This window comes from Psittacula echo (assembly GCF_963264785.1).
Source record: "Psittacula echo genome assembly, chromosome: 2".
In the NCBI taxonomy this organism is placed as follows: Eukaryota; Metazoa; Chordata; class Aves; order Psittaciformes; family Psittacidae; genus Psittacula; species Psittacula echo.
The window spans coordinates 56,088,064-56,112,149 of NC_137737.1; the positions used below are offsets into that span (position 1 = coordinate 56,088,064).

The following is a 24,086-nucleotide window of genomic DNA, read 5'->3' on the forward strand; positions in this document are numbered from 1 at the left end:
AGGCAATTAAGCACCCACACACTGCCAACAAATGTAGCAGTACTACATCCGTCATGTAAGAATGGATGAAGTTTGCAGCAGTGAGTGGGAAACCGTCACCAGGGAACTAATTAGCCAGCAAATTGTGTCTTGGCTTCAGAGAGGAGTGTTAGAACGGGATGCAGGTAAGCCCTGCATGAGGTTTGTAGTTAAAAGCCTTGTTATTTAAAATACAAACAAGCCCTGGAACCAGCTGCACTATGTTAAATCCTTTCAAGTGGAGACCTGACCGACGCCAGCCACAAGCGAGGCGCTCCTGCCATTGCAGAGGGCAAGTTAGAGGTGGAATCTGCTGCCTGGCCAAATGGATGCTACTTGTGGCTGCCCTAGCCCCGGGCAGCTGCTCATCCCCTTCTTAGCTCACGCCCCACATTGCTGTGAGACGTAGCCAGCTGAACACGCCTGTCCTCTTCCTGACTAATATGTACGTGCTGTGCAGAAAGGTGTTTGCTCACCTGCATTTCAAGCAAACAAAAAAGGCTAGTACATGTCTGAGGACATAATTAAAAATCTGAGGGCAATCCTCCCCAGCACAGGGCAGATCTTACCTGCTGCTCCAGCAACACAAAGCAGCAATTTACCAGGCTTTACAGGTGTCTGTTGCTCTGTGAGACATGTTGTTACAGCAACTCAACAGAAGCATGAGAATAAGGATTCTTGCTCTTCTCCCAGGTAAATAATTCCGTATTTCTGAGCTGTGGTTTCCTCCTGTGTTAGGCAGCAACAGCAGTGTCAAAAAGTTGATTATACCTGTGGATATTTGCTGCCCTGCCACCAACTGCAGCTGGTCCTGGCTGAGGTCCCATACCAGTTTGTGTTCATCCAGCAGGTAATTCCCAATTGCATCATTCTCCGAAGATGTAAGAAATGGGCAGAGGTCTCATTTCCCTCTTTGCTAACTGCACCCCCTCCCTCTGATCAGGAGCTCCTCAGTAATTTTTTACCATCAGCTAGTAGCTACTGAGTAATTGGGTGCTGTGACTTTGATTAGAAGTTATCATTCAAGGAGCAATCTTCAGACTCCTTTAAAGGGGAAAAAAATAGCTCAGAAGAGACTGCCTAATGCCATTCTGCTTAAATGCACCCTGGGAGGGCTCTGCCCTTCTTGGTTGCTGGTGCTTGGACACAGACCTAAGCAGAGTGAGGATGGTAAGACACTGGCAGAGGCTGCCCAGGGAAGCTGTGGCTGCCCCATCCTTGGCAGTGATCAAGGCCAGGTTGGAGCAACCTGGTCTAGTGGAAGGTGTCCCTGCCCGTAGCAGGGAGTTGGAACTGGATGAGCTTTAAGGTCCTTTCCAACCCAGACCATTCTGTGATTGTATGATTCAGCTAGCAGCACCCAGAAGATGGTGCTGTCAGGCAGGAAATAGCAGGCATAAGGAAGCTGTTCACTGAAACCGCATGTATTATTTTTAAGCCTTGTGGCTACTTCAGTTGTACCGCAGCCCTGGACCTCTAGCACTGCACTGCTCTAATGTTCTTTGTTAATTCGATGGCTGAAAGATGCTGTTGCAGCCTTTTTAATGCAAGTAAGGCAACAATCCTAAGAAAGTCTTCAAAATGTAGTTCACAGTAATTCATCTTTAGGGGAGTGCACAGCTGGCGTAAGAATGGAGTTAGGACTCCCCTGACAAGAGCTTATGGAGTTGCGGGGACCCACCTATTAAATGCAATTATATACAGCATGGATGGTTACCCCTCTGGGCGGCCTCTGTGACTGGTGGAGTCTGGGGCATGTTTCATCTCAGTCTTAAATGGGCATTGCAAACAGGCACCAGGAAAACACTGGAGTTTGCCCCGCTGATGGAGGGGATGTTGGGAAAGGTAGGACAGCCAACACCTGAAGGTAGTGGCATGAACTTTACCTAGTCTGTCCATTGCAAAAATCCCCTGATAACAAAGAACCCTGAAGGTGACAGGCTTGGCCTAGCAAAGACAGCTCCAACAGATGTACTTTGGAAATTCAGCTTAAAGCTTTTTGATTCCTATCTTTGCTGTGACCTGCAATTCACCTTCTGAGCCAGATAGGCAGTTTAGTATTTATAAGCAGGGGCTGCTGAACCTCCATCTCACTCCACATCGCTCTGCCACTTTCATTGCCATTTCCATGTCCCTATCTGAGCTGATCATGTAGCACTCTGCTTTGTGCTGTAATCTGCAGCTATCTCCCCTGCAAGGGGATGGGAAAACATTGCTCTTTCATTTCATAAAGCTACAAAAAATGAAAAGCACTGGCAAAACCCATGGGTCTTTTTAAAGTAATATCTCAGCTTGCATCACTGGGGCTCTAGCTGTAGGTTCAGGCACTATTTAGGATCACCCCCACTTTAAGGAAGTGTGTGAAGATTTTCTTTTCTAGTACAAGAACTGGTGAATAATCAATAAAATTAGCAGGTGATGGCTTTGAAATAGGTCCTCAGAGGAAAGAGAACTGTGTATTTGTGCTGTGTTTTCTCTTTCCTTTGCATCTCCTGGTTGCTGTTGGCTGGTCTGTGAGGACTTGGAGGTATGGGAAGAACCAGAGTCAGAATCAGTTGTACTCCCAACAGCCAGCACACAAATCAACCCACACAAGCTAAATCCGTCTATGCCAACCTTTAACGGGGGGAGTGTTAAGGGCAGCATTTAAGCGCATTGATCTGTAACAGTGTTATGCAGCTGCTGCTTCAGACCAGGCCTCTACATCTTCATGTATAAATCGATGAGAAAATGCAGCTGCTTTGCAGCAAGAAAAGTGAGAAACCCTCAGCACCTATCCCCAAAAGCCAAAGCAAAGAAAGCTTATCAGGACTTTCCTTTGGGAACAAAGCAAAGCTCTTCTTTTTCTTCAAAGGGCTTGTAGTAGTGAAAAGGGTATTTCTATGAGACACACTGTTACAGTAACTGGACAGGAGTATAAGAATAAGGATTCCTGGTCTCCCAGGTAAATAATTCCATATTTTCGAGCTGTGGTTTCCTCAAGTGTTAGACAGCAATAGCAGTATTGAAAGTGCCTTTAGGGCTGGTTATACTGATGGATATTTGCTGACCTCCCACCAACCCCAGCAGGTCCTGGCTGAGGTCCCACATCAGTTTGTGCTCATCCATCAGGCAATTCCCAATGGCCTCCTTCTCAGAAGACTAAGAAATGGGCAGAACTCTCATTCCTCCCATTGCTAACTGTCCCCCCTCTCATCAGGAGCCCCTCAATAATTTTCCAAATCCCACAACCCTCTTTGCAAAAATGTAATGACGAAAAGGCCAGGATTGAATTTTCTGCCTCTATTATGAAATAATAAATATATATTATGTTTTCCAGTCAAAACCCTGCTGGTCCCTAATACCTGCAGATTAATTGTACTAATCCAGTGTGATCAAGGGGAGATGGCTGGCTACTTGGCACTATTTTGGTCCCTTGCTTATGAAACTCCATCTCTGTGTTTGAAAGAGAAGTCTTTACGTAACCGTAATCACTCAGACACTCAGATAAGAAAAGGACTAAACTGTCCCGAAACATTTTATCTTCTGCACAGATGCTGCCTATGAATTTTGTCTTGATTAAATAACACGGCAGCATCATATTTTGTTCTGAATAACAGATGTCCCTCTGTAGGAGGGAAGGAGCAAGTCTGCTCTCTTGACTGGTTGGTTGGTGCAAACAGAAACGGGGATTGTTGGAGGCTGGCGGATATGGAAACTCACCTGGTCAGTGTGAGTTGCTCACAAAATAGCTAAGGGACATTGCAAAGGAACATCCTCTTATGTCAGAGAATGGCCTGTGACACACGTTGTTGCAGAGAGGTCTCCAAATGTGTAGCGTAGGTGTCATCACAAACCACAGAGCAAGATTAAGGTCTGGGGCAAATGGTGGCAAGGGAGCAGGAGAACAGAGGGAGCAGCGTCTTAGCTGAGCACACCAGGGGATCTGTTAAATGAAAGGGGTTTGTATCCACATCTGCTTTCTGCTTCTTAAAAAAGGGTGTTCTCCTGCCCCAGGATGCATGGCAGGGCTGGCATGAAGAGTGGTTTTGGGATGCTCAGCATGCAAGGTGTGAACGCAAATGAAAGAAGTCTCATTCTCACTTCCTGCCCTGCTGCTCGTTCCCCATTGACGAGCTCCTGTTTGCAAAACCACAGTCACCAGCAAACAGCAATGATCTGAGCAGGAAACCAGGATGCACTGAATGCTTGGAGACAAGATTTCTCACCAGTCACCAGTATTTTGCTTCCGTTTATGACTGATCTTTGCAGACTGATTTACACCAAGATGAGTGAGCAGCTTGCATATACTTTTCCAAATGTTGATAGACATGGAAAGTTAAGTTCCTTCTCAGGTATTCCTAAAGGAAAACCTAGGTTTCACACAACCCCCCTTCAGACCTGCCACGGGATGAAAGGTTGAATCGAGATGAGGATGCTAGTGTCCTGGAGCAAGGGGGATGTTTCCACCCCAAGTTCTCACCTCCCCCACCTCCATCTCTTTGGGGGTGATTTGAATACAAAAGCAATAAAAAGCAGCTTTTTTTAGTACAGCTTTTTATTAGAAAATAGAGGCAAACTATCAGAGGAAATACAGAAAAAATCCAGGGGGAGGAGATGAACCTCATAGCTGAAGGATCCTATACGACAGAAGTATGTTGGGACACGGTATTAAGAAAAAGGACAATTGCAAAATGTAATTTATTTTGCTTTGTAAAAAGAAATATAGGGAAGAGCAGTAGATAACATTGGATTGTATGTTAGTATTTCACCGAGTGCTCATGACTCCTGCTAGCTCTCCCGTCTCTTGCATGACTATTTTCTGCCTGCCAATAAATAAAAACAAAGTCATGAAAAATAGCTGGAAAATAACCATCTCCTCCTGTGTGGATTATGGCAGCCTTTCCACATCCCTGTCTGCACCAGCTCACTCCCTCGGGTGTCTGCACGCAGCCAGGACTGTTTGAAGGCAGAGCTTCATCAGTGCAGCACGGCGGAGAAATTGTTAAGGGCTGGGATGTTTCTGCATCAGAGGCATCTGCAGTGCTGATTCTGTGTGCCAATGATGTCTAATAGCTGCTGGCCATTGCAGCCTGTGTTCCTACAGCTCCTGCTCTTTTCCTGAAAAGATTGGCTCCTGTGGGGTAAAACCACCATGAAATAATAGGGATGTCTCACTTGGAGCCCAGCTCCCCCTTGCAGCCGAGAAGATGAAGCCAGTAGGAGTCCTGGAGTCTCACCCCAGAGTGAACATCTAAATAGGGCAGAAAAATCACTTTCTCCATCTCCCTCTTTCTCTCTTTTGATTTTAAATAGTGGATGACCAGCTCAGATGTTTATATCTGTGCTGCACAGACATGAATTCAGGTGAGATAAAGCCAGCCCCAGAGTATGGTGGACGTGCAACCACTGAGATAGAGACAAATAGATATATTCCTGTTATTATTACCATTATTATTATTGCTGTTGTTATTGTTTATTATTATTATTAGGTTTTGGGAAGATTTGCAGGTGAGAAACTCTGTTAGACTAAGAATTCACCTTCCTTTACCCCACAGCAGCCAAACTTTTCTAGAAAGCCAATGGAAAACTGCTCAATCACAGCTTGTAAGCACAAAGCTTTTCCTGTTCACCAAAGGAGGGTCCAACTGGGCCACACTCATGCTCTACTGTTTGTCTTGAGTCTTACTAGAAAGATGCTTAGGCAAAGCCTTTTCTCCTTGTATCCATGCTCCAGTAACACAGTCTGCTACTCATCACTCATAATCACCCCCATTGGAAAAGCAGTCACTTTATCAGTCTTGGCACGTCATGTACGTAGCTGCTTTCCGATCATCCCCAACTCAGGTTTGTTTCTGTGAGTGCAATTATTAGCAAGACATCATGTGAGTTAAAGAAATCATTCCCAGTTAGAAAAGAGGACCTGGATAATTTATTCCTCACTGTCTGTTAATTCCTGAGAGAAAATCCGCAAACAAGGGACAAGGCTGGGGCAACTGCTGAAGCTGAGCCTGCGCGCCAGCTCACTGTCTCTTTGGCTTGCAGAAATAGGGCAGAGCTGAGCAAAGATTACTGGAGCAGTAACATCTTGTACAAAAAAAGCGAGCTTTAAAGGATATAAAGCTTGCAGGAAGCAGCAGTCTTCCACCATGGCCTGTTTTCCAGTGAATGGCTTAATTCCCTGCTTTTCATGTAATAGTTTAGTCTGCTATTACCACAGTCTGTTATCAGTGTACATATTTAGGGCTGATGAATTTCATGCCAGGAAAAAAAAAAAAAAAAAAAAAAAAAAAGCAGGGAAAAAAGCCCTATGAAAATAACAGAAATGCTGAAGGAAATCTTCAAAATCAAACAGATCTACTGGGGGAAAAAAAGACTAAAATGAAAATGGTCCTTAATTTTGTGTAAGTATCCATTTGGCTTGTCTGGTGACCACATGGGGTTTGAAGACAAGCTGTCTCAGTTTTTGCAAGCTGACAGTGGTTTATTGATTCTTCCTTCAGCTCCTGTCATCGCTTTGTGGCATTAGATAGAGCTCTTTGCTATTGTTAATAGCAGGATAGTAATGTAATGGCCAGGACATACAGCAGCAGCGGCTGGGGAATGGAGCACAGGGTGCACGCTGAATCCATCAATGGTGAGCACTGCTAAAAGCACAGAAGGAGGGGGATCATTTCACAGTGGGTAGTTTTGATGGAGCGCCTGGTTGAGCTCCAAAGGCATGGCCAAGTATTGAAAGTTATCATTGTATGGATGCAGTCTCATGTCTCGCCACATTTGTGCAACCTCAAAGGCAAAACCTGGTGGCTAAGGAGGGAGCAGGAGGATAGAGTGCTGCTCTGGGCATGGGGAGCACGCAGCTCTGGGGAGGGAGTTGTGAACCTCCTTCTTGCTGCCACTGAAGCTGTGGTAGTAATGCCCACGATGCAAAAGCCAATGAACCCCCTCGGCAAGTCTGAAGTGGCGCTTGCAGTCATTGCCCAGCAAACCCCTTCCTTCTTCTGCCCCCAAACCATTCTAAACAGCAAGTTGGCTTGGCCCAGTAGCTTTGGAGGTGCACCTTGAAGGTGACCTCCACATTACTAAGCTGAGTCAGAGGGGTCTTATGGGACAACACAGCTCATAGGCCAGAGCCTCCATGCCAGATGTGGGGAGGCTCAATCCCTGCTTGTGGTGGAAGCAGCCTTTGCAAACTCCCAACTCCACCTGAGTTGGTGGAGCACTGGGATCAACCTAATGCCTCCTTTTCTTGGCAGAACTGTTAAACACACCTTTTGTGTCCCCATCCCCTAGTCCTTTGGCCTTGGCATCTGTAATGGATGCGAACCTAGCTGAGAGTTGATTCCCTCTCAAGACTGAAACATAAAGAAGATGGGTTTTGTCCAGGTGTATTCAGTAGAGTATATATGTTTTTGCTCATTGTGACTATTGGAAGAAGGCAGGAAAACATAGGTGTGTAAGTGTTCTGTGACCTTCATACTTGGCCACGGTAGGACACCTGGCCAATGCTCTCAGCATGGACAATAATGAAATCATGAGAAACTGCACAGCCCTAAGAGTAAACAATTACAGATCTGCCATAAACCTGGTTGTTTTTCTAAGGGTATAAAAGCAGGACCCTCTTGGAGCCGAATCTGAAGCCTCACCTATGGATGGACACATCACACAGGAATTTTCCCAACTACCTGAGACTCCTGGCATCAGCTGCAATACGGCTTCCAAGCTGGAAATGTGGGCCTGGATGGTGATTCAACGGCAACTGGTGGTGTATTTCTTCTTAATCTCTGTTCTCTCTATGCAGTAATGATTTAACGCATTGCTAATTTCCCTCTGTACTTTATATATATAGATCTCTAATTTGCTTCACTGTACTTATTTACTATATATATAGATACATACCCGTTTCATGTTAGTGTGCTTGTTTGCTTTCATGTGCTTACTTACTTTAGTGTGCTTGTTTAATAAACTGTGCATATTATACAGCTAGTCTGTGGTCACTTTGTTGTGTACCTGCCTGTCAGCAGAACAGCATCCTCCCTTACCTCTGGCTGCAATCTGTCCATGGTAGCAGATTCCTCACTGCCCCACATGACTGCAGGACAGTCAGTGCTGGCATCAGCTGCTGGAAGGGTAGGGATCAACAATGACTTGCTCCTACTCCTGCCAGGAAGTTGATGATGGAAAGCCTTACTATGTTTGGTGAGTTTTCTGGTACTTTTCTTTTTTCTTAAAGCTCCAGCTCTTGGAATCACATGAATATATCTAAAAATCACAGATTTCATCTACTTACTTTAAAAAACATCTCATCCCTCTTGTTAGCAAAAAAACCCCAACCCTCTTGAAATGAGGACTCTTACATAAGATATAAAGAAGAAGCCAAAATAAGTATTTATATCTGTCCCTCATCTCCAAATGTCCCATTGTATCAGCCAGTTTTGACTGAGGTTTAAGATTGCTCTGTGCCAAAGTTCAGATCCTCCAAGGTTTTCTACTCCAGGCTCCCACCAGATACTGTGAGATGTTCCCAGGACAGCAGCTCCACCAGGACTGTGGACTTTGAGGGCAGACGCAGCATTCCCAAGTGAGCAGGCATCAGTCCTTCCCTTGTTGAGTGCTTAATTCTTTTTACCATGGGACCTGTAGGAGCTCATGGTCATCTTACCTGTGTGGATCTCGTGGTGTACAACGAGTTGCAAATTCTGGGTGAAGTTCTTCCCATAGTCCAGGCACTTCTGCTGACTCGTGTGGATCCTCTGGTGCTTCTTGATTTGGTGATGAATCTTTTGCAGTCAGCACAGGAGAACAGTCTCTCCCCCGTGTGATTCCGGAGGTGCTTGGTGAGGTCCACCTTCACCTTGAAGCTCTTCCTGCACTCAGTGCAGGCATGAGGCTTCTTCCTTCTCTCAGGATAACTGTGTGCTGTGCTTCGTATGGTCTTCCCCACTGGCCTTCCCTCCAGCTTTGATGCCTTCTCAGTTATGCAGCTCTGGAGCCCAGTCATCATCGCCCTCATTCTCACAGCCTTCAGCCTCTATCTCCTTCTTACGGTATCTCTGGTGGGTTGCCAGGGTGCCCTTGTGGTTAAAACTGTCCCCACAACTCATGCAAGTGTACAACTTCTCACGAGTGTAGCTGAGAAAATCCTCTACCTCCAAGAGCTCAGCATCATCATGGCTGGCTGTTCCACCACCTGCTTCTTCAGAGGTGGGGCCTGGGTGGTGTTCACTAGAACAGGCATTGCTGGGAGTCCTCCTGGCTGTTGCTACCAGCTTTCCCTGCCTGCCAGGGCTGCTGGGAGGTAGCAAACATGGATGGGAAAGCTTCTGCACTGGTTTGAGTTACTCTTCTTTAGATGAAAGCTTATGTTTTCCTTCATGGAGGCTGAACCTGAGAAGAAACCAAGGCAGGTGTTATTGTCAAGGCCAAGAGGACAAAAAACCAACAGACCAACTGCTTTTAGTATAGCAAGCAGTCATGGTGAAAAAGAAAATTGTAAATAAAAGCCCAGCCAAGCTTAGTTAATTCTAGCAAAACCAAATGCCAAGAGACTGTAAAACCTAGGAAGGGATTGAAGGTCATTGCTGGAACTGCCTGGCACAGGCTGGAGGTTCTCCACATCTCCAAGTACTCACAACAAGAAATGGGTGGTATGGTGGCTCCTCCTGCTGAGCTGATCTCTGAGCAGGAACCAACACCACGTTTCCTTCAGAGAGGTGTTAATGGCTGGTGGTCACAACCATCAGGGACCAACTCACAGTCATCAGCACTTCAAGAAGTAAATCCCCCTTGGTGGCGGGCACACATAGACCCATTTCTGGATCATTCCTCAGGTCGTGAGTCAGGATGACCAGACCAGGACCAGGGGCCAGGGCCAGAAACTTCCCATGCAAAGAGTAGTCACCAAGATCATCTGCACCTCTTTCAGTGCACTGGCAGAGAGGGACCTTCTGGGATCACAAGGGTAAGTGTTAAGGATGAGCAAACAGCTGCTTGTCTCTGGGATGTCTCACATTGTTCTCCCAGCACTGAAATATCACATCTGTGGAACAGAACTGCCCAAGCATTGTCTAAGGCTCAGCTGGCTGTGCAAACCCCACGGGGCTCACGTCCTCAGCAGGTGCACATCTATTTCTATAGGGACTTTGTGTCACATCCAACTCGGTGATGGGACAATGACAGCTGGGTCAATGGCTGCAGCCAGACAGGCTGGAGGCAGAAGTGAATCTCGCACCAATGTCCTCATTTCTCTGGGCAGCACCGAGGCAGACACCAGAGGCTGTGCAAGTCTGCTGGGACTGGTGGCCAGGAAAAAACCTGAGTGGATGCAGATGCCATCCTGGTGTCCAGGGCAGCAAGGAATCAACTCCTTCTCCTGCCTTCTTTCCTGCAGTTGAACTGCCAAAGGTCCAGCTTTGCCTTGATGCCAGATTCAATTTGCAGGTTGTCACATGTGACCCATGAAGGGTGCAGCCACAACACCACCAGCAGCATTATTAACCCAATTGCATTAGAAGTCCAGGCTGAAAAAGAACCCATTTGCCATAGACTTTCTTCATGGGAGAAACAGTACCAAACTGTCCCAGGAACTTACCTGGGGCAGCTCCTGGGTGGGTGGAGCAGCCAACTAAAACTCTCTCTTCCCCTGCTCCTTTTTCCAAGTGCCCCAAGGTGCCCTGAGAAGCCTCTGCCCAACCCCTCACCTGGGCAAAGGCAGCCCTGAGCCATCAGGCTCAGCAGCCTGATGCATATCAGGGGGCATCCATTCAGGGGCATTTGCAGCACATCTGCTCTTCTCACCAATAGGAAGGATAGGTGTTGGGTGAGATGTTCTCTGTGGACCTTTCAGTTAGGCTGAGAAACGGAGGTTGCTTTTATTCTCTGTGGTCATCAACTTTTCTGAGCCCAGAGATGATCTCAGGCAAACTGTTCTCTCTTGCTGTTCCATGTGCTGGGATGTTTTTCCCAGTGATAGCTGCATGTCAGCACAGCTGCCTGAGTTATGCTTGTGAAACACATGAACAGGAGCAGCTCCTCTGCTGCTGCTCTGCTCCTTTTACTGGGAATAAACCCCCCACCGGCACATACACAGGCACATGCAGGCTGTGTATTAACTCATTCCCACCCTTGCCTCCATCACTCCTGAAAGCACTTGTTGCACAGATGTCCCAGAAGCAGATTTTAAAGGATGGATGGCCCTTCCCATGTCGTGTGGCTGTTCCTGCTATGTTTAGCCAAGCTGCCTGCTCCTGGACTAGCCATACCTCTGACCTCACAGGTCACCTCCATCCAGGAGAACAAGCTAGGTCTCTCAGGCAGGATTCAGGCTGAGAAAGACAAGGGAAGCAATTTATCCCAGCTGGGGCAGTTTACTCCCCCACAGACAACCTTGACAAACACTCTGGCTTTGCAGCAGTGACCCCAACTTCCAGAGGTATCCTACTGCTGCCCAGGGATGCTGTGGGACACATGCAGTCACCACGAAGGGGTTCAGTCCTCAGCATCCCATCCTGGCCCAGGCATCCCAGCTCAGCCATGTGCTGACCTGTCTCCCATCTCCCTCAGCAGTACGTAGGTCTGGAAGTATCCAAGTGTCATTGGCCAGATTTTCTTATTTCTACCCACTTTGAGCTTTTCTTCACCTTCAGCTACTTCATTCACATCTGCTGGTGCTGACCCACAGGAAGTCTGTGTCAGTGATGTAAAAACTACAGAGGGGGAGGAGAGACAGAGGAACTGGATCAGTGAGAGAAGGGGCTCGGGGGTAGGAAACAGCAGCCCTAAAACCCCTCAGGTTATGGTTGGGGGGATCACCAGCCAATGGTGCCTCCCTGCCTGTACTCCTGCCTGGCTGCCCAGCACCTGGTCCCTCCACAGGCAATGCCTGGGCTGCAGGGTCCTGGGAGCTGTAGTCCTCCACAGGGATGCTGCTTGCTAGGTTACTTTGGAGGATGCCTACTCCTCCACTCTTTGGAGGTGGCTCTGGGTTGCTATAGGGAAACACAGTGCCCATGCTGCAGCACAGTGCCCAAGCTGGAAATAGCTTTTGATTTACATTAGTTCTCTTTTTTAATTGCTATTTTTAGGCAGCTGAACTGCTTTGCATTAGAAGTCCCCACGTAGTTCCAAGCTGTCCATGTGGATGCTTTCACTCTCTGTTTTTGTGGCTGACCCCCTTGGAGTTGTGCAAGCAAGTAAAGACATCCTACTCCCCTCTTCCCTGACCTTTTAGTCTATGGATCTCAACACACTTTGCAAATGGGAAATGCAGGGATGTGACTTGAAAGAGAAGCTCTGGTGAGGCAGTGGCAGACCCCAGGTCTGCATCCTTTACTAGACATGGTGGAGGAGTCTCAACCAGTGAGACCAAGAAAACGGTTTCGTCTATGTGGCTGTGAGTCTCCTTTTAAGTCTCCATCTCTCAGGGGAGGCTGGACTGCCTGTTGCTGGGTGCTCTGTAGCAGGTAGCAAGCTGGAACCAATGGCCCAGAGAAGCTGTGGCTGCCCCATCCCTGGCAGTGTTCCAGGCCAGGTTGGACAGCGCTTGGAGCAACCTGGTCTAGTGGAAGGTGTCCCTGCCTGTGGCAGGGGGCTGGAACTGGATGAGCTTTAAGGTCCCTTCCAACCCAAACCATACCAGGGTTCTGTGATTATTCAGCTTTATTGAGAATTTCTGAGGTTTTTTTGCTGGGGAAGCTCTCACTTCTCCCTCCTCATTCATATTGGCAAAGCTACACCAAAGCATACGGGTAGGGAGGGCATATGCAGGCTGCACAGATGTATGATGATACAATTACATGCTTGCTCTCCAAAATTCCCCTGCAGACTGGGACTAAACCCTAGGAATTGTCTTGCTAAGGGCAGAAGGATGCCTTCTGTCCTCCAACCCAGCATCTGGCTGACCATGCTGGGATGCAACATTAGCCACAGACCTTCACAGCCCTGTGCCACTTTCCATGCTGGGTGCTTGGCAATCAATTTGTGAAAAGCAAGCAGAGTAGAGTTAAGCAATGTTAGGCTGTGCTTTAGTAGCTGAGCTGCTCTGAGCCCCTGGCATCTGAAAGCAATTTGGTGAGTAGAAAGAGGCTCCCTTAATGCTGAGCTAAAGATGGATCAGGCTTATTTGCATGGAGATGTTAAGATGAAAAGTAGACTTATTTTCTCTGCTACATACTTTGTCCAGTATTTAACAAGAATGTCTTTAGGAGATAAAAGAAGTTCTGTTATGACAGACAACTAATCACAGCACATCCTTGTTAATTCAGCCCTGTGAAACATCTGTGCACAGCATAAAAAGCAAACTGAGTAGTACACTCAAGGAGCATTTGATGCAGGCTGGGAAATACCCCACAGAAATTGCTGGGAATATGCTCTCCTATTGATGAGAAATATTTCCAGTCATCAAAGAATCTCTCCCTCCCGATTCTCCTCTGCTGACTCCCAGCATCAGTGTATCAAAGGACAGCCAGTCAGTGAATGTCCTAGCTGTAGGGACAACTTCCCTCCAGCCCCATTTACCTTACATTCACTAAGGTTTAGCTGTCTGAGGGTTTCTCAGGCAGGCAAGGTCTTGTGAGTGAAGGTAATCCAGGCCTGTCTTCCCCGAGAGTGCAGACATCCGGGATTGCCTCTTCCCCAGCTTTATCCTTTATCCTCTGTGGGACTGAAGTGCTGAGACGCAGGAAGCCTATGTCAAAGGTCTGCAAAAACTACACAGAGAAAGAGGATACAAAGGGGCTCAAAGGGAGTCATACAGTGCTGCAGGAACTGGGCTCCCAGACCATCTGGGCTAGGTGTGACTGTCACCTCTGTCTCCCTCTTCCCCTGGGCCATAAGACAGAGAAGGGGCTGGGGAAGCAAGGGCTGAACCTCTGCAGGTCCTGCTTGGAACAGGAGCTCCTCATGCTCTATCCCCCTGTAAAGGCAAGCAGTAAGGAACACCTACAGGGTCTGGTGTAATTTCTACCGTACTCCACTTTATGGAGAGAAGTCTCAGAGAGATCAGATGTGCTCCACCTGTGCATCTAAGATGCTGTTGTCTGCAGAGTGAGCAAAGGGGTGCTGATCTGTGACTTGTTTTCCTGTCTTTTCAGTTACATTCATAGGGCTGGGGTGGGGGTGTGTGTTTATGTGTGTGTATCTGATTTGGGGTTGTCCATCCCAGGAAATTAATCACAAGCTCCTTAGTTTCTGATCACACCTGACCCCTTAGCTGCAGACAGAGGCAGGCGTGCAGGCCTGGTTAGAGGGTTTTGCAATATAAAGATCACCTTGTAGCAATGGCTTCATGTGGGCTCATGCTCAGGAAATGAGCTCTTGTGATTTATCTTTCCTTCCTGCACTTCAGCTCTCATGCACAAGGATATTCAGCCTAGGAAAACAACAGCAGGTGATGCTTTGAAGAGAGGAGCGAGAACCCAGGAAGGTGCAGGAACATCACCAGCATGCAGCTCATTTCTCATTCACCCCACCATGAGCAGCAAATGGAGACATCAGTGGCATCAGCTAAGATGGGGCTTTAATGTAGCCTGAAGTCACTGATAGTAAGTCAATACAAACAGGCAAAGCTGTAAGTAGGATTTGATCTGGATCTAACACCTTCTCCCAGGGAAGCCCAGATTTTCATGGTGTTTCCCAGGCTCCATAGCATTTCTTCATGTTGTTAGATCTGATCCACAACTCATTTCTGCCATTTGGTCAGAGGCTTTACAGTCCCCTTTTCCATGCTTCACATTCCCCCCTCTTCTCTCTGCTCTTCAACCTACTCCAAGCTAGTTAAAGCTATTATAAATTAACTTGATCAAAGTAAGACATTCTTTGTCACAAGAGCTTTTCTGCTTCTTTGTCCATCACTCTGATGGGGAAGTTTTGGGCCCTGCAATACTGGCTGCAATACTAAGCTTGTGCCCTTGACTATGCACAATGAGCTGCAGCTCAGTGGTGCAGCAAAAGGGTATTAGCAATCTCTGCCTTCATCCTAAGCCAACACTCTGAGCTGTGACTAGGAGTAACCAGTTTTGAGGGTTGCTTAGCTTGTAGTTCACAAGATTTAGTTTCCTAAGTCCTTTCTCCCCTAAGTGAGCTCACAGCAGTGCTGTTCCAAGCTCTCCTGCAGGGACTGGTTTTCTGCTCTGCAGGCATTTCTAATGGAAAGTGAACTTCAGCACAGTGTAATGATGGCTTACTCTTGCATGACTTCAAAACCCTGTTACTCTCCCAGCAGAAGTTGTCTTCTACATTCAGACACTCACTGTTCAGTCTATTTTGTTTCTCGGAGGCCAGTGCACATGTAGAAATTAGTACAGTCTGTACTTTATTCTATTTGCAAAGCATCTTATCCTATTTTTCAAATGATGAAAAAGGAGAAAATCTTGTGACTTGGTAGGGAAGGATTTCCAGATCTCTGCTTTTTACTTCTGGCTTTGGTTTACAGTGACTTTGAGGAGGTTGGCGCCCTTGAAACAGCAGCTCCCCAGGGAAGAGGCCAGACAGAAGCAGAAGAGGCAGAAGTCAGCTTGGGGTGGGAAAAAGACTGAGCAGTGGGGCTCTGCAGTGTCCCCCGTGGGACAGCAGTCTTTTTACAAAGGATAGCAATGGGCTGTAATCACCTCCTGCAATTAACAGAGAGCCACTGGCAAGCACTGCCCAACTCATCTACCCCATTGCAGGGGCTGCTCCTGCTTCCAGGCTAACCCTGATCCTAGAAAAGGAGATCATAGATTTTATTGACCTTGTTCAGAGTATCTGCAGCTGGGGAGTAGTCAGAAGCTTTGGTCCTTTGATGGAGATCTCTCACCTTGGCTTTGTTGCAGCACAAGAAATCACTTTCAAGGGAGAAACTGTGCTTTGGGTCAGGAGATGGAGGCAGTGGCTCGAAGCGTGCCTTGGCCACAGGAGGTTCAGCTTGATAGCCTGGTCCCATGTGGTGCTACCTGGTTGCAACACTGGCTCTGGATAGGATGACGGGTAGCTAAGGTGCTGGTGGTAAGTAAGTACTCATACACCACAGAGGCTGCCAGTCACAAGAGAACAGATAAAGTATGTGATATTGAGTGTTCTGTTGCTCACCCAGTTTTCCTCCCGGTGTTTTTCCTTTTCTCACTCCCCATCTGTAGGGACACTAGGCTCCCTGCAGCCTGGGATTCTTGAAGAAGTTCTCATGGGAACTATCATATTCTCAAAAGGCAAGTAAACATCCCAGGGTACTTATGTTGGAGCAGATGTTAGCTATGGCCCCAGAGACCCTCTTGTTCCCACCATACCAGAACAGGCTGAGCACCAATCAGCTCCATGCATCCAACTGAACCATGAAATAAGCACTCTTGCATACGAGCTCCAGTCACAGCCTTCCTCCAAATAAGCCATGCTGAATATTAGAGACAGAACTGATGCTGAGATTATGCACACAGATAGTCAATGAGGCAATGAGGTGATCAAAAATAATCCCACAGCCAAATTCCTCTTGAAATTCACAGAAACAATGTGCATGGCTAGAACTAGGACAGCAATTGTCTCAAGACAAGCCTTACCTGACCCACTGTGCAAGACCAGATTTCTTCTTAAAAGTCAAAAACCAGAGAAGAGGCTTATTTTGTTTCCTTTTTTTCTTTAAATATTTTCTTTATTGAGGAGATATTACAAACTACCAGCCGCAATTGTCCCCAGAAGCTAGGACACCCACACTTGGCTACGGCCAACAGTGGAAGATCAAGCGATGTCCAGGAAAGCTACTGACATTGACTCAGTGTCCTGTCTGTGTGCACGGACACATAATACACCTGGCAAACCTCTCATACCAGTTCCTCTTCCTAGTAAAAGCCTCTACAGTCCTAAACTACACTAATGAAAATGAAATAAATGCCATCCATCTGGTGATTAATTTCTCCCCACTGAAGGGCTCTGCCCCTCAGCAAGCCTAACAGAGGCTGTTTTGCTTCGCTAGTTTGGCTCAGCCATATTCTTCCCAAGGATCATAGTTTCCCAGCCCTGGCTTACCTGTCATATGGCCCAGACCCATTTTTTTAACAAGGATGCTCCTTAGTCTCCTCTAGAACATCCTAAACTTGTTTTTTCCCCTATGCATCTGCCTTTTCTGTCCCAGAAATGAATCTCCACCAGATCACAGGGATTTGAGGGGGAGCCTTGCATCAATCAGTTTGGCTACACTTTGCAGGTAAGGGGACTGAGGTTGCCTCCTTCAGAGGCTGTCAGAGCTTGCTTTGCTGTTCAAAATCATATTCTGGGCCTGAATATATCAAAGGATGTGAGAATCTAAACATAAAAATTACTCTGTGCTTTTGGAGTTTGGCAGCTGTTCTCAGCGTTGTGCCACAATAAAGTGCCTCAATGCAACATACCAGTGTCCAAGTAGCTGGTAAAGGCAAAGCTCAAGAACAGTTTGTCCTGCTCCTTTCCTTCTCTTCATGCCTCAGTATCCCTGCCTAGAGAGACAAGCTGCTCCAGAGTGGGCAGCGCAGATAACAAGCAGCTTGGGTCTGAAGCATCACAGCACGTAGCTGCCCAAAGTCATGCTGCATGACTTTCAGGGGCCTCTAAGAGGATGCTATCTGCAGCATGTCCTGTGAGAAGGAAGTGGTGTGTGCCTTGGGGGTAGGAACGGGGCTTCTTTTCTTGCACAAAACCAGAAAGGCAGAGCTACTATTTCACTATGGAACACTCTTCCACTTGCCTCTTGGACTGTACGTATTACAGCAACACAACGAACCTCAATATGCGTCTTTGCTCGGCAGTGCCCAGCTGGCCATGTAGCAGTGCCACAGAGAAACCTTGGGGAGCTGCTCAGGGGATTGTGGATTCCCTCCACATCTCTGCTCCACCAGGGACTTTCAAGACACAAAGACTCATCTGACTAGGGAACACTCACACGAAATCATCATCAGTGAGCAATACAGACTGCTGAACTGTACCTGCTTTTGAGTAGCTGCACATTCCCCTTTACACCAGGGACAGGAAAGGAAAATACCCCAACAGGGAAGTATTTTCCAGCTCTCTAGTCCTTAAAGACTGAAGACTTTTCCAGCTATTCCTGCTGCTTGTTTGAAGTCCCTAAATCATGCCCAATGAAATCAATATCCTACGAAGAGCTTCACAGTAACAGATAGGGAAGCAGGTGTCTGAGAACCAGCCCTGGTGTTGCTCCAGCTGGTGAAGTCACTGATGCCTTTTGAGACTTGTGGTGAGAAAGCCACCTGTTCATCAGAGATGTAAAACTTGGTGCTAAGAAAAACCATCCCTATTTACATCCATGCAGTGGGACTGTGGGGGCACAAATAATAATACAATCTGTTGGCCTCTGGGCTAGCTTTGGAAAAACAGTCATTAATTTTGCATTAATTAATTTTATGGATCTGGTTTAAGCCAGTCTGGGAGCCTGGTTTGTGGGATTCAGGTCTTAAAACCCCACTCTGGCTGGCAATAGTTTACCCCAGATATGTACACCTCGTTGACTAGGGTCCATCAGCCCAGCAGGATCAAGGTGTGGATCAGAGCTACATGAGAGCTGGCCCTTGCTTCAAACCCTCGCCTAGATGGGAGAGGTTTCCTTCAGCATTCTCAGAAACACAGTATTCTAACAAATATAAATCCCGCCTGGTCCCCCTGGCCAGACATTGCCCACACAAGACAATTTTGGCATCCACAACTTTGGCACCCTACAGAAGCACAACCATACCATTACAAAGGATGCCAAGCTTTTGTCCCTCCATCTCTAAGTGTTCTGAGGAGACTTGGCTCTCCAGCCCCATCCCACAGCTGTAAGCAAATGATGCTCTGAGGGTTGTCCTCAGAAAAGCTGCAGGGGACTGGTTTCCAGCAGTGCTCTGCCCCATTGTCCCCACTGTACTCTCAAGTTGACCTCCCAGTGCCCAGATACTGCACACATAAGGTGAGCAGAGTTTGTCTCCATCCCTCCCCTTTCCCAAAGGACTTTCCCACAGGCCAAGCACCACATCCTCTCAGCTCTCCTCTTTGCTATTCATGGGGTACAACACTCTCTGTTTGTTGTGGTGGGGTCCACTGACGGTCCCTGTGGCCTCCCCCTGTTTTAAGCAGGGAGCAGTTCCTTCCCGTTCATGGATCTTCTGGTGCCTCCTCAGGTACTTCTTCAGCCGATAACGCTTCGCACAGACCCCACACTCGTAGGCCCCACCTCGGGAGTGGAGCAGCTGGTGTTTAATCAGGTGGCTCTTATGGGGGAAGCATTTCCCACATTTGGTGCACTTGCACAGCCCCATGCGGACATGGATGGTTTGGTGACGGAAGAGGTTGGCCTTCTGATTGAAGGTCTTCTCGCACTCGGGGCACTGGTAGGGCTCCTCCTTGGTGTGAATCCTCTGATGCCGGACCAGATTTGACCGCTGGGTGAAGCTCTTCCCGCACTCGGTGCATTTGAAGGGCTCGCTCATGTGGACTCGCTGGTGGCGGATCAGCTTGCGGTTCATGCGGAAGCTCTCCCCACACTCACTGCACTTGAATGGCCCCTCACTTGTGTGGATCTTCCTGTGTCTGGTCAGGTTTGATTTCTGGTTGAAACTCTTCCCACACTCAGGACAGGGGAAAACCCGTTCACCCTTGGGAGCTCCCTTCACTGAGGGATCTTTGGACATGGATTTCTCCCTGTTCTCCAGCATCCTTTCTTTGGTGGACAAATAGCTTTTCTTCTGCTTCCTCTTTGGGCTCAGGCTCTCCTGGTGACTGGCCTCCATATGAGGTTCCTCTTTAATCTGGATCCTCTGGTTAACACTGAGGTTTGGCTTCTGCCCATAATGCATCTCAAACTCAGTGCTTTCCTGTGGTTCTTCCTTCACATGGAGCACCAGGTTACTGGCTGTGGGGACTTCCTGCTCATGCTGGCCATCAGCATCTTCTTCCTTTTTAAGCAGTCTCCCCTGTAAAGCCATCAGTGGGATCTTTCCATAGTCCAGATTTTCTGGTGGCTCTTCCTTGATGTAAAGTTTCTGGCAGGCTATTGCAGAAATGTTTGCTGTGTCATTAGTGGGTGGTTCTGGATCCTCCTTCATCCGGATTTTCCAAGGAGGACTTTTTGGATTAAATGGGATTCTAGGTATGCTACGTCCCTGGGCATCTCCTTCATGGGACATATTTTCCGACATAGTCTCCTCTGACCTGAAGGCAAGATCAGGCTTCTCTTTAATCCGCATGATCTGGAGAGACACACCATTAATATGTCCCTCGAGCGGCTTTTGCTTCTGCTTAGCATGGTTCCTCTGGTGGACACCAAAATACCTCTTGGTGCTCAAGCTCTTCCCACACTCGGTACAAATGAAAGGCCCCCCGTGGAGGTGTATCTTCTGGTGGGCCAGCAGTGTGGCACTTTGCCCAAAGCACCTACTGCAGTCGGGGCATTTGAAGGGCTTTTCCCTCTTGTGGATCTCTCTGTGGGTGGTGAGCGTGCCCTTCTTCACAAAGCTCTTCCCACACTCGGTGCAGGCGAACGGCCTCTTCTCCGTGTGGGTCCGCATGTGGATATTGAAGTAGATCTTTGTGCTCAGGCTCTTGCCGCAATGGGTGCAGAGGTAGGGACCACCTCTGGTGTGTGCTTTCTGGTGGGCAGCCAGGCATATCTCCAGATGGAAGCACCGCCCGCGCTCTCCACAGCAGAAAGGTCTCTCTCCTGTGTGGATGCTCTGGTGGGTCATGAAGTGCCCTTGGGTGGTGAAGCACCTCCTACACTCCCCACAAGTGAAGAGCTCCTCTGCTGTGTGGATCCGCTGGTGTCTCTTTAGGTTCCCCTTCTTGCTGAAGGATGTGCCGCACTCCTGACACACGTGGGTCTTTAGTGCCACACGTTTAACCAAGTCCTTCCCAGTGGTGCATGGTGGACCTGCCAAGCAGATGTCAGGTACAAAAAGCCACAGTGTTATGGGGATGGACTGTCTGGGAGGATACAAAAACCATCAGGACACACACATCAAAGTGTACTTTAATGGATGCACTTTATTCGCTGTAGGGGAAACGGTGCTGCTGCTGAACATCAGCTCTGGGGCAACAAGGAGCATGTGGTCTTCTTCATTTCTCAGCCTCCTTCCACCTCAGCTTGTAGAAGCAATATTTGTAACTCCATCTCTTGGCTACTCTGATCTGCTGGAGAGGCCTCCCTGTCGTTTCTGGAGACTTGGATTACCAGACTGAAAAAATAAAGTGAAAATAGTTAGGTTGTTATTTCTTCTCCACCTTCTGTGTTCACTATGTAAACACCACAGGTGGCACCTTGATGGCTCCATGGGAGGCTGAACCTGAGATCTTTGAAGCCATGGGCTTGGCTGGACTAGGAACAGGCTCATTTTTCCCGGCACTGGGGGGGATCTGTGATGTACTTGCTACTGCAATGAGGTTTTGACTCTCCTATTGCTGCACTAGTGATTTACTCTCAGAATAGTCCTCTGTCCTTAGTCCAAGAAGATTTATAAGTAAATATTTAATTAATGCATATTTTTGATGAGTGACTGTTCACCAACCAAACCCCCCCAAACCTAAAAGAAAACCAAACTTGGCACCACTTGCAAAACTGAAGTGTTCTGCTTTTTCCTGGCAAACCTCCATGCACAGTGGAAGACAGGTCAGTGGTATCCTCAGGGGACAGCTGGAGAAGTGAAACATGGAAAGATAAAGTGACTTTGTCCTCCTCAGTAAGGTTCAGTTGACAGCAAGGTCTGGGTTCTACGTATTTACATTTACATTGGGGAATAATTCAGTGCCAACAGAGATGTGAGCAATAACTTTTATCAAGTCTGTGAATTGCAGTAGGGAAAGAGCCAGAAAGACTGAGGGAAAAGGAAGACAGTGGTGCTAGAAATGGCTGTCAAGAAGTGTATGCATAGCTGAGCAGGCTTTTACTGATGGTGCTGATAGGTGAAGGTGAGGCTGCCAAAATCACCAGTTCTGGGGCTGGCTGCCAGCAAGGACACAAGCTCTCAATGACACTTGTCCTTGGAGGTCTGGGTGGCTGAGAACACGAATCCCTCGGGAGCCTGCCACTGATGTGTAAGGGAAATGGGGAAGGAGGATGCCATGGGTCAGGGGACAAGCAGTGGGAGATGTGGAGTATAAACATCCAAGCACAACTTGCAGAGTTCATTACTTGCTCCTCAGAGGAGAGAGGTCAGAGTGGTAAATGAAGCGGGCAGCTATTTCAGGAAACAGTTATTATGGGGACATTTACTTCAGATTTAGTCATGATGCTTGTATTTCCCCTTCAGCTAAGCCATCTGTATCCCCACTGATGTAGGTAAAAGCTACCACTGAAGCACAACAGTGCTAAATTCCCTGTGCTAGTACAGAGGTACCACAGGAGAACAGAAACAACTATTAAAAAAAGCCCCAAAACAAGTACCTGCAAAGTTACCCTGACCCAGGAAGGACAAAACACACCCACTTGGAGCAGCAACAGGGCTTAATGTTTGCTAGCACAAGGAGGGACTCTGAGGCGGGCCAAGACTTCTCCCTGGGTGGGAGAGCAGCTATGCGACATCTAGAGCAGGTTTTAAATCAGCAGGGAAAGCCTCAGCCGCAGCCAGGCTGGAAAGAGGACCCAATAAGGTTCACCAGAGTATTTTTAATTGACAGAGGTCATAACTCCCTTATGGGGTAGTGTATTCAGGTGCAGCTGCAGGTGGAGGGGTAGTGGGCTTGCTGCTCTGTCCACAGCCTCTCTCCTTGCCATGAATGCTCACACCAGTCCCTTACAGAAAACATCCCACCAGCAGCAGCATTTTAATTGCCTCTGGATTTTGGCAATAAGCAGCAGATCTCTGAATTCAGGTCAGAGTAAAAGGAGAAATTCCTGCTTATATTATTGCTTTTTTTTTTTTTAATTTTATTTTTAAAAGTATCCAGATCCTACAGGTCCAAATCCTACCTTTACCTTCAGCTCCGCAATCCCCCTGTGCTCAGAGATTGAATCAAGGGCAGAACTAGATCCCAGGAGGTTGCTTCGTCTTTTCTTTGGGCTACACAGACAAATGAAGGGCAGTTGGCCGAAAGCATCTTACCTGAGCAGGCCATCAACCTATGTCTGGCATTGCTCTCCTCCGGGGCAGTCTCAGTGGCACAACAATGTTTGCGACTTGGCCGCAACTTGTGCTGCAGCCGCAGCTGGCCTGACCTAAAGGAAGTCTGTGGCCAGTGCAGTGAGAGCTACCGGAGGAAGGGTGAATCGAAACAAAGACAAAGAGCAAAGGTTGAAGGAGCAGGGGAGATGCTCTCAGCATCTCATGCCAGCAGGAAGGATTTTCACGCCACTGCCAAGGTGTTAGCGGGAACGCAGGAAAGGAGAGGAAGGGATTTTCGCCCTGATGTGCCTTTCTTCTGCACCGCTACATTGGTGGGAAGCTGAAAGGGTCCCCGGCTCGCACTGCCTGCTGGGAATTGTAGTTCTCCCCAGCAGCTCTGGTCCCTCACGCTGCCCTCTCTGCCCTGGCAGACGGTAGGTCAGGATCAGGCCATTTCTGTCTGTGCCAGCTGAGATCGTTTTCTTTTTATTGTTGTGGGCAGGAAAACATCCCACAGTGCTGCAAGCATCCTTCTTCCCTCCCAGGCTGATTGTCTGGGACTTGCTCCAGGAACAGTCATGAGAGGAAAGATGCATTTCAGGGAATATTTCTGTGTCTGCAGCAGCTTGCAATCCCCCTGAGGGGAGGCAGCAACCAAGGCTGGTGCCTAGATACCAGGAAAGGATCCGTTTTAGTGCTCAGTGGAAGCACAAGACTGGTGTGCAGATTTGACAAGGGTGGACACTGAGGCATATGGATTTGATTTAGCAGTGATTGAGCACCACCTGGGAGAGCCTGTGTCTCAGCAGGACCTCATAGAGTGCAGCAAGAACCTCCTGGATCTGCCCTGTACAATGAGGCTTAGAGACTCAGCATGAAGCTCTAGCCCAGGATGATTCTCTGAGGGAGTTTCAGGAGCCTGTGCATGGTGGAAAGCTGCTTCTGCATACCTCTTCCCTGGGGCAGGGATTAGGGCTGTCCCATGCCTCTGAGGTTGGATAATAACACTCATTCCTGGATAACCAGCACCTCCTATCATGTCCGAAATATGACACAAGGCTG

At 47.9% G+C, this 24,086-nt stretch overlaps 1 protein-coding gene across 1 annotated transcript; it reads right to left on the reverse strand.

The window, feature by feature from the left end:
* Positions 1 to 18,968: 18,968 nt before the first annotated feature.
* Positions 18,969 to 23,037, reverse strand: LOC308216934 (uncharacterized protein; the record flags this gene model as incomplete). Its single annotated transcript, XM_080609636.1, has 2 exons — positions 18,969 to 20,857; positions 23,025 to 23,037. 2 exons carry the CDS (start codon positions 23,035 to 23,037, stop codon positions 18,969 to 18,971), a joined length of 1,902 nt encoding a protein of 633 aa, XP_080465762.1.
* Between the last annotated feature and the right edge of the window lie 1,049 nt (positions 23,038 to 24,086).